Here is a 10016-nt window from a genome sequence, read left to right on the forward strand (position 1 = left end):
ATGTGTGCCAGAAGTGGGACGCAGAGCCATTTCTCCAGGCACGCGGAGCCGTCACCCATTGCTCTTCTGGGTTCTGGTGCACCAGCCAGCTGGTTTTCATGTGCATGGGTATGCTGGAAACCGGAAGAGCAGCCACCCATTGCGCATGCTGGATGATGATCTTCCTTTTTCTAGAGTGTGCATGCACACCATCCAGCTGGACTGGTTTCTGGTGTGCATGCGCGCACGAAGACCAGCAACAGGCGCACATGTCAAAGGATGCAGAGAAGGGATCCCAGCGGTCACTTCCTAAGGGAGCGGAGCAAGGTAAGCTGGGGCTTCCCTTCCTCCCTGCCCGCACGGGCTTCTTGCATGGCCCCAGGTGGTCTGGAACACCGGTGGACCAGCAGCTGGTGAAGGCGGGGTGGTGGTGGTGGGCTGACTGTGCAGATGACCCCGTGGCCTGGGCTCCTCCCCACTGGGAGCCGCTGTTCTCCAGCCAGCAGCAGCGCTCTTGGCCCTGTCACCTTGGAAGCACCATGCACCAGCCGGTGAAGCTCCGAACATGCGGCCTTGCCTGGGCTCCTTCTCGCTGGGAATCACTGTTCCCCAGCTAGTGGCAGCACTCTTGGCCCCACCATCTCAGCAGCGCCATGCGTGGTTTTAGCTGGGCTCCTCCCCACTGGGAGCTGCAGGCTGAGCAGGTGCAGCTGGCGGGGCTTTGGTGGACCAGCAGCTGGTGAGGGCGGGGTAGTGGTGGACTGCCTGTGTGAATGACCCCATTGCCGCCATCAAAGTGGGGCTGAGATGCCCCTCTTGGCTCACTCCACCAGCCGCACAGGTCCCCTGGGCTGTGGGCATCCTGTGCGTAGCCGTACCACCCCAGAAGAGCAACAGCTGCCCCTTTCCCGGCATTGGTGTGGGGGGCGCCACCTCCCCCTGCAGCAGCCGGAGAGCCCGGCTCGTCTTGGCTTGGCAGGTGGCGGGTGGGGGTGCCATGCCGTCTGCAGTTGGGCCCGTTGTCCAACCCCTGCCACGCCCACTGCTGCGCCGCTGGCCGAGCCAATGCCGGGGAAGGAGCAGCTGGTGGGGCAACGGGCCGCCCAGCCAACAAATTCTGTCCTTTGTCCCTGAGCCGGCCAGTCACTCTTGCCCTTACCCCTGCAGCTGAGGCTGCGCAGGAGGGACACCAGAGACAGCGCATCAATGCCCACAGCCCAGGGAACCTGCGTGATTGGTGAAGCAAGCCAAGAGCAGCGTCTCGGGGTCATCTGCGCAGGCAGCCACCATCCCACCCTCACCAGCTGCTGGTCCACCAAAGCACCTTCAGCCACACCTGCTTGGCCTGTGGCTCCCAGCGGGGAGGAGCCCAGGCAAAGCCATGCATTCGGAGCTTCCCTGGTCAGCAAATGGCGCTGCTGACGTGGTGGGGCCAAGAGCGCTGCTGCCGGCCAGGTAACAGCTGTCTCTCCAGTGAACGGGCCTGTACCTGGTTGTCCTCTGGTAAAAGGTGCACCAGTCCTCTTGGAAAAATTGGGGGCGCATGTGCGGGGTGTGTGCGCATGCGCAGTGCAGGGTGAATGTGTGTATGTGCAGTGTGAGGGGGGTGCATGCACAGGGGGAGCGTGGGGGATTTGTGCGCAGATGCGCAAATGGGGGAGCGCATTGCATTATGGGTGCTGGCAAGTGTGAGCGCAACAACATTTGTGTGTTCGGATTTTTGGCATGTAATGCCAAAAAGGTTCGCCATCACTGCACTAGGGGTTAACTAACCATACCATATTAACCAGCTGACTGATATGTTTTAAATCAACATTTTCAACTTTTATTAAACTTTGCTTTGCAGTTGAATAGTTATTAAAGCCAAAATCAGTGCACCATAGTAAACATCCCTATAATTCAATATGATTTTCTAGTTAGCTGAGATTTTTGCTATGGCTCATCAATTCTTCCAAGGCACTGCATTTTAGAAACAAAACCGTTTTTGAAGGATTACTAATCAGTTGAAGGCTTGGAAGTACATTCAGAAATGGCTGTAAAGAAGCATTCTGTTTAGAAAGTAGTTTGGTCTTCCATTGGAAGTCATCACATCTGGACTGCAGAAATCTGAAGGACTATTAGATGACAGCAGCAAAATTGTGGTGGAATGTCCAGCTAGACTGAGGGAGGTATTAAGCCCGCTCTTAAATTTAGAGTCTTTTCACTGCAGAAAGCAGCATAAGGCTGACTTCCCCCAGAATTGTTGAAACCTTATCTGCCCAATTCCAAGGGAATGCAATTAGTCTAGTGAAATTCTTATAACATAGGTGACTAACAGCAAAGCTTCTGCTTGAGTCCATTCACAAGTGGTTTTGGTTGCTTGTGCCTGACAGAGTTCATCCAGTGTTCTTTAGAGTTTTGCAATCCAATGTTCTCTGGAGTTTTGCAACTCAAGTGACAGAGATGACTTCAGAACAGGAAAACATGCAAGCTTGGAAGAAAATTTCTCCAGGTTCGATGTATGTTTATTATTATATTTTATTTGTTAGATTTTTATCCAAATAAATAACCAGAGCCTTTAAGTAATTTATATTACATTCCCTCTTGTATATTTTCTCCTGTGGCATTGTGAGTTGGATTGAGATTCCACCAAGGTATGTCCATTGTGGGAAGGGGAGTGCTAGAAAGTCGGAGTTTGGTCAGTCCAACATTTTCACTGCTTTGATACTCTCCTGATAGTAGTTGAGTTGATGGGTAATGGCACATCTCATTTATTTAATGAACGGAAATTATGAACTAATGTCCAGAAGAAGAACTGTCTTCAGTGATTTGCTCCCTGTTTAGGGAAGGAGAATATTAGTGACAAGGCTAATATGAGCTGTGCTATTAAATTATATTAAAAGAAACCATTATAAATAAATTTAATCAGATTTATCTCTATATTTAAGAAGAGATTGAAGGATTAAACCTACATCTCTTGGTTTCCGTATGGTAGCTAAAATATATTTTAAAATATATTTCCAATTATTGCTTACATTGCTGCATTTTGTACTAGCTGTAGTTTTTGGATGGTTTTCAAGAGCATCCGCATGTAAACACACATTGCAGTAATCTATGTGATTAGACCATAATTAAAGATTATGTAAAGAAATAAAAGATTAGATCTGAAGGGCCACCTGGTGAAAGAAAAGGTGCAACTGTCACACCAGATGAACCTTGGCAAAGGCCCTCCTGACCACAGCTGCCACCTGTTCTTCAAGCAGTTGCTATGAACCCAGAAGGACCCCCAAGTTGCACATCAATCTTGACTGGGCAAGTGAAGCCCCCTCCAAGACCAATAATGTCCCTGATCTGGGGGGGGCAAACAGATCTAAACATGAGGTCAATATATCAGTAACTTCACCTGTACAAGCTACGATGGAGAAATAAATGTACTGATGATATCAACCCCGAACAGATACTCGCCCAGTACTAAAAAGGAAAGGGGAACGCATCAAGCCCTGAGTCATCCTACAAATGTATATGGTATACCATTATAAAAAAGAACAAATATTGGGAATAATCAGTTCAGTCCTTTCATTCAAGAGACTATAAATTCTCTAAGTAGCAGATTAAAATCGATACCATTCTATATTCTATACAGTACTTCCCCGCCCCCGCCGCCCCCCCCACACATGCTTTCAAAGGTTGAAGACTGGTAAAGAAAGAAACATTTTTTGAGACAGTGACATTTTTCTCTACAAAAAGTGATTACTGCAGTTCTAACAGGTCTACAAAATAAGCAAACCTGTTCATAAGAAAAGAAATAAGAACATGGATGTAATCATCCTTCCTAGGTCTGCTCATAAGAGCAGCAAAGTGTGAAGATTTCCAAAACCCTCTTTGGCTCCAGTTCTGGTAAATTTCAAGCTGAGCATGTCCTGAACAATCTTGTCCTCTCTTTATCAATAATTTAATTATTATTAATGTTGCATAGTGGAATGGGGAGACCCAGATTAAAGTCCCCCCTTTAGCTGGGAAGCTCCCTAGGTTGTTGCAGTAGGGAAAAATAGAACGAAGGAGTTTTAGCCACTGTGAATGAAAGACTGAACATAACTCCAATTAACAGTAACAGCCATTTACCAGCAAAAGAGCCAGCCTCACGGAATGATGGAGTTTCGTATGCTGGGGGGGGGTGGGGGTGGGGAGGGTGGGAGGCTGGAGATGAGGGATCAGATATAGCATTAAAAGCAACAATAGTAAGGTCAGAGATGTAAATGCATTTAATAATAAAATGTTTTTAGAATGTCCTAGGAAATCATGAAGTAATTGATCCAGAAAAAAATTCATGTACTAGCAGTTGCCAAAAAAAAAAAAAAAAAAAGCCAGGTGCTGTGTCTGACAAGGTCAGTTATGCCCTACAATGGCTTATGAAGTACAATGAGTCCCCTTGCTCCTCATAGCTATTATTAAAATTATTTATTTTGTTCAATTAATATTAAGTTCTGTTGTTTTTTCAGTGTATAATTTTAAACCTAAGAAAAAACTTTTGAAACCAGGACAAAGATTACATGGCCATGTGAACAATTACACAATACAAAATAAAATTTAGAATTCTGCAACTGAATTTTTAGTTAAATTATATGAATCAAGCTGAAAAATATTGTTCCCAGTATAATCTCACAGATAATTTTTAATCTAGATTTTTTTAAAAAAAATGTTCTTTTTTTATAGCTTTGGATTCCACAAGCTTTTGGTTGCCGCCCTGAATATGACAATGGCCTGGAAGAAATGGTTTTTGGATTTGAACCTTGGATCATTGTGGTGAATCTTGCAATGCCCTTTTCCATTTTCTACCGGATGCATTCAGCAGCCTCCCTCTTTGAGGTTAGCTGCAAAATGTAAATTGTATAATTTACAAGAAGAAAGAATGAAAGGCTGGGAAGGTAAATACACTTAATAGAACTTGAAGACCCAAAATCATTTAAATGAATTCTTTTGCCACCTCTTTGTTCCCTTGTGGAGAAATTTAAGCAAACATTAATACATCTGTAAAAGCATTGGCCAATTCACAGCTGCAGGGTTGCAGATTTTAAGAAAAAGAGATGATTTGGTACTTAAATGGGCAAGGAAAAGAGAATGTTTTGGTAAACTGCTGCTGCCAGGTGCCAAGTGAGCATCTGCTCTCTTTAAATTATCTGTTTCCTTCTGATCCAGAACAGGGATGTCTCTGCAATGCCAAGCTCAAAGGAGATGTTTGAGACTGCAGACTATGTCAAAGACAACATTGCAGAATCTTTCTTCAGCTAATAGCATGAAGCCACCATTTGAAAAAAAAAAAAAATAGTTCCCTGTAAACTGTACTTGTACTTTTCATAAGTTCTAAGGAATTTTTAACATATAATGAAAAATGAAATGAAAAAGCAGTATTCCCACCAAAGTACTGTACACTGATATTAATATTACTACTAATAAAAATTACAGCAATAATTATTAATAAATATTCAGCAGTGTCATTGATTTAATTCATCCGCAAAGATGAAGGAATTCAGAATTATAAAATTTAAGCCTCTGCTTGTAAAAGGAGAGAAATAACACCAAATAAAGGTAGTTGTGTGGAAAATGGTCATAAGTCACATTTTTTAGTGTTGTAACTTTGAATGGTCACTAAATGAATATAAGTTGGGGACTACTTATATAGCCGTGAAACATTTTGAACATATTGATAATCAGCATGTACTGAGTAGAACATAAATATAATTTTTTTCAGAACACTTTTCTTCTGAAAAAAAGTATGAAATATCATGTTTCCCAAAAAATAAGACCTATCCTGAAAATTATGATTTTTACGTTTGTGCCTTATATAAGCCCTACCCCCAAAATAAGTCCTAGTTAAGACTCTACCAACTCCATCCCACCATTGTGGTTGTACGAGGTGAGGCAAGGCACGTGTAAAAATTAAGCTAGGGCGGGGATGAGGGCTGGAGCTGCCCCATGCCCACCATACCCGCTTACCTTAGGACTGCCACAATGACTTCTGTGGCCGCTTGAGGCCCAACGCCACATGGCGCATTGTGCCAGTACCACTGCTTGTGACAGGGTGCCATGTGGCTCATTTCTCCAGTGCCGCTTGCAGCAGGATACCCCGTGGCTCATTACGCTGGTGCCACTGCTTGCGGCAGGACGTCATGTATAAAGAGAGTGCCAATTTGAGTTTTAGCTTTTATTAGCTAAATATTATTAAATATTAAATATTATTAAATAATATTATTATTACTACTGGTATTATTATTATTTAAGATTTAGTCTTCAATTTCATTCACAGTCTGGGACTGATAAAAATTTAACAGTTCAAGTCCTAACCAAGAACTTATGAGCTTTTAAGGTAACGTCTGAGTATATAGGCCGTTCTGGGTAGAGTGCTTTTTTGCAAAGCCACAATATTAAATAACTTTAAAATTTCCACAAAGGCAGCCCTTTGGATATTGCTCCAAGGGCTCCTATTACTATTGATACAACCAGGGCCGGATTTTCCTATAGGCTAACTAGGCTTCAGCCTAGGGCCTCAAGATCAAGAGGGGCCTACACAGTGGTGGGATTCTGGGGGTTCTAGGGGGTTCGGCCAAACCCTTTGTTAAATTGCTGGCTCACCCGCCCCTCGCCTCCCACCCGCGTGGCGCCAGCCTACCGTAGCCAGGGGTAGGCAATTGTGGCTCTTTTACAACCTGTGGACTTCAACTTCCAGAATTCCTGAGACAGCTTGGCTGTCTCAGGAATTCTGGGAGTTGAAGGCCACAGGTTGTAAAAGAGCCACAATTGCCCACCCCTTCCCTAGCCTGAGTTCCGCTGCCTGGGATCCATGTGGGCTGCCGGACGCAAGAGAGCAGGATGGAGAAAGCAGCTTCCACGCCTCCACTCACCCTCCCTCTCTGCTCTGTTGGATCGGCGGCCATTCGCTTACCCCGCCCACTCCCCATCTATTGCTGCCTCCAATGGCTGGAGGGAAAAAAAACTTCAAATTCTTGCCGCGGGGCTTCAAAGGGCCGCCCTATAGCCAGTGGTGCAGCCGAACCCTTTGTTAAATTGCTGGCTTGCCCCGCCCCTCCGCACCATTATTTATTTCCAATAAATAGGGTGAGGGGCAAGGGGCGGGGGAGCCAGCAATTTAACAAAGGGTTCGGTGTTTTTTTTGTAATTTTATTGGCCCACGGAGCTTCAGCAGAGGCTAATTGGCCTCCCGGCTCTCAGCTGATTTGTCTCAGCTGTTTTGCTCAGGGCTCTTCTGCTTCCTTGCAAAGAGTGTTGATTTTTTTCCCCCTAACTATGCTGAGAAACGAAAGTGAAACTGCTTTGCTGTTGCTGCAAGGTTGGAAAATTAGGCAGGCAGAATTCTTTTCTATTTCCTCACCAAAAAAGGTAGGTACAAACAATGGAAAATTTAGGGAAAAAGAGGAGAGTTCAGGATTTTAAAACACAAAAGAAAAAAAGCTCTATTTAACTAGGGAATTGTAATAATTGAGATACTATTAATTGTATATTTCTGAAAGCAGAAATGGTTAAGTTGTGGTTTGGAGGAATATATGGGGGAAATTATTTGGTTTATTATTATTGGTAAATATAATTAATGGATTTGTAAGAAATTGGATTGCATGGAAATAATTGGAATATTCATGTTATATAACTGATTTATATTAAAATGTTGAATTTATATTAAACAACTAATATTACATAATTAACCAATGTGAGGATGGATATAAAAATAGATGACAATGGGAAGGGGTATAATATAGAATAAGAAGGGAAAAATTGAATTTGATTAAGATTAGAGATGAGGATGAAGGGTAATATTGTTTTTTTACAAAAATAGATGAGGAATAAATATGGCAAAAAGGAAATATAGAAATTGTAAATTTAATTGAAATGACTAAACACTGTTTAAATTTGTGAACCGGCCAAATACTCTGTTCAAAGAAAATACATTGTATGTTTGTATGTGTGTTTCTAATTATTGTTATTTATTCATATTTGTTCTCTTTTATTCTTTAAAGTTTAACAATTCATTCTTTATCTTAATATCTTTATATTTGTTTGGGGTTGGCTTTCTTCCCTTTCATCTTTTTTATTGTACAGCAATCTTTCTCCTCAAACCTACCACCTCTCTCTTTCCTTTCCTTCTTACTTTCTCTTCCTCCCCCTCTTCTTCTCCTCCCTACTTCCTCTTCCTTTCTCCTTCTCCTCCTCTCTTCCTCCCTCTCTTACCCTCCCCTCCTACTCTAATTTCCCTTCCCTTCCTTCATCCCTCTCTATTGCTGTATCCTTTTATGCATATGGACTACTCAGAGGGCTGAAAAAGTTATTTTTGACTGGTCCTCGCACTTTTGACCAGTCCTCAAACTTACGACTGTCCTCACAATTTACGTTTTTGCCCTATCTTGTCACCATGGTGAAGAGAAGCAGTTGTGAAATGAGTGACATGGTTGTTAAGAAAGCTACAATGGGCATAAATGATGACCAGTCATAAGTGCGAAGACCGGTCAAAAGTGCGAGGACCTGTCAGAAATCACTTTTTTCAGCCCTCTGGGTAGTCCTTTTGTGCATATGGACTACTCAGAGGGCTGAAAAAGTTATTTTTGACTGGTCCTCGCACTTTTGACCAGTCCTCTAACTTACGACTGTCCTCACATTTTACGTTTTTGCCCTATCTTGTCACCATGGTGAAGAGAAGCAGTTGTGAAATGAGTGACATGGTTGTTAAGAAAGCTACAATGGGCATAAATGATGACCAGTCATAAGTGCGAAGACCGGTCAAAAGTGTGAGGACCTGTCAGAAATCACTTTTTTCAGCCCTCTGGGTAGTCCTTTTGTGCATATGGACTACTCAGAGGGCTGAAAAAGTTATTTTTGACTGGTCCTCGCACTTTTGACCAGTCCTCTAACTTACGACTGTCCTCACATTTTACGTTTTTGCCCTATCTTGTCACCATGGTGAAGAGAAGCAGTTGTGAAATGAGTGACATGGTTGTTAAGAAAGCTGCACGGGCATAAATGTGAGGATGGTCATAAGTGTGAGGACCGGTCAAAAGTGCGAGGCCCAGTCAGAAATGACTTTTTTCAGCCCTTTGAGTAGTCCCTATGCACATAGCCATGCCCACCCGGTCACATGACGAGCTAGCCATGCCCACCCAGTCACATGATTGCCAAGCCACACCCCCAACTAAGCCATGCCCACAAAATCTGTTGTTAAAAAAATTGAATCCCACCACTGGTGAAAGGGCCTCATAAGTGGAATAGCCTAGGGCCTCTTTTCATCTAAATCCGGCCCTGGATACAACCATTGATTTCTTCATAATCACTCAACTTCAATTTGCAAATCACAATGTTTTGTTATTTTTTTCTAGCTGTTTCTCCTCAATTCATGCATCACCTTAAAGTAGGACATAAAGTGAAATTGGATATAAGAGTGAAATAATACGTCAGCCTGGATGATCTCTGAAGGGCCCCTTTGACTTGAGAAAGTTGCAGAGTTCAAGAAGTCAGACCGCAGGCAAAGAAATAGTTGCTGGGTTCAAAAAGTTAAACCACAAGAATTAACTAACTTCCTGGTACCATGTTAAAATGCAGAACTAAACCACATGGAGCTTTCCTACCTAAGGAATAAGGGAAGGGGTGAGCCTAGCACGTAGGAGGTTTATTTCACATTTCCTGTTTTGTTACTAAAAGTATAAAGATACGTGTCTTAAACAAGGTCTTTGTTCAGAATGTAAACAGAATGCACCTTTTGGCCAAAATAAAAGCTTTCCTCGATTTCAAAATTCATCTCCTTTATTTTTCTGCAACAACCTGGTATTGCAATATCAATGAATCAGACTTTTTTCTTTTCCACAATAATGATGTCAGCATGTTGTGGGCCAGATGTCTGTGTTTGAATTCAAAAGTCCCACAAGATCTTGACCTGTTTATTTTCAAGAAGTTTGCCAACTTAGTGTTCCCAGTAATTTTTGCTGCATTCAAATCCAAACCTCTGGCAAAGCTTCCAAAGTATGATTTTGGCAACTCAATCATGATGTTGTAGATAATCA

The 10016-nt window shown here is 42.9% G+C and overlaps 1 protein-coding gene across 3 annotated transcripts in view; it reads left to right on the plus strand.

Moving 5' to 3' along the window:
- OTOP1 (otopetrin 1) overlaps positions 1 to 9730 on the plus strand; it is a 71400-nt gene extending 61670 nt beyond the window's left edge. Inside the window, exons 6-7 of one of the 3 annotated variants that reach the window (XM_070948297.1) lie at positions 4672 to 4883; positions 9336 to 9730. In XM_070948297.1, the coding sequence (XP_070804398.1) occupies positions 4672 to 4842 (171 nt within the window). In that variant the 3' untranslated portion in view covers positions 4843 to 4883; positions 9336 to 9730. Of the gene's footprint in view, positions 1 to 4671; positions 5410 to 9335 lie in introns of those variants that run through there. The other 2 variants (XM_070948296.1, XM_070948295.1) reach the window with 2 other exon arrangements.
- The last annotated feature ends 286 nt before the right edge of the window (positions 9731 to 10016 follow it).

The sequence above is a fragment of the Pituophis catenifer genome, unplaced genomic scaffold, assembly GCF_029215685.1.
Source record: "Pituophis catenifer annectens isolate HBS135680 unplaced genomic scaffold, rPitCat1.0.hap2 SCAF_8, whole genome shotgun sequence".
In the NCBI taxonomy this organism is placed as follows: domain Eukaryota; kingdom Metazoa; phylum Chordata; class Lepidosauria; order Squamata; family Colubridae; genus Pituophis; species Pituophis catenifer.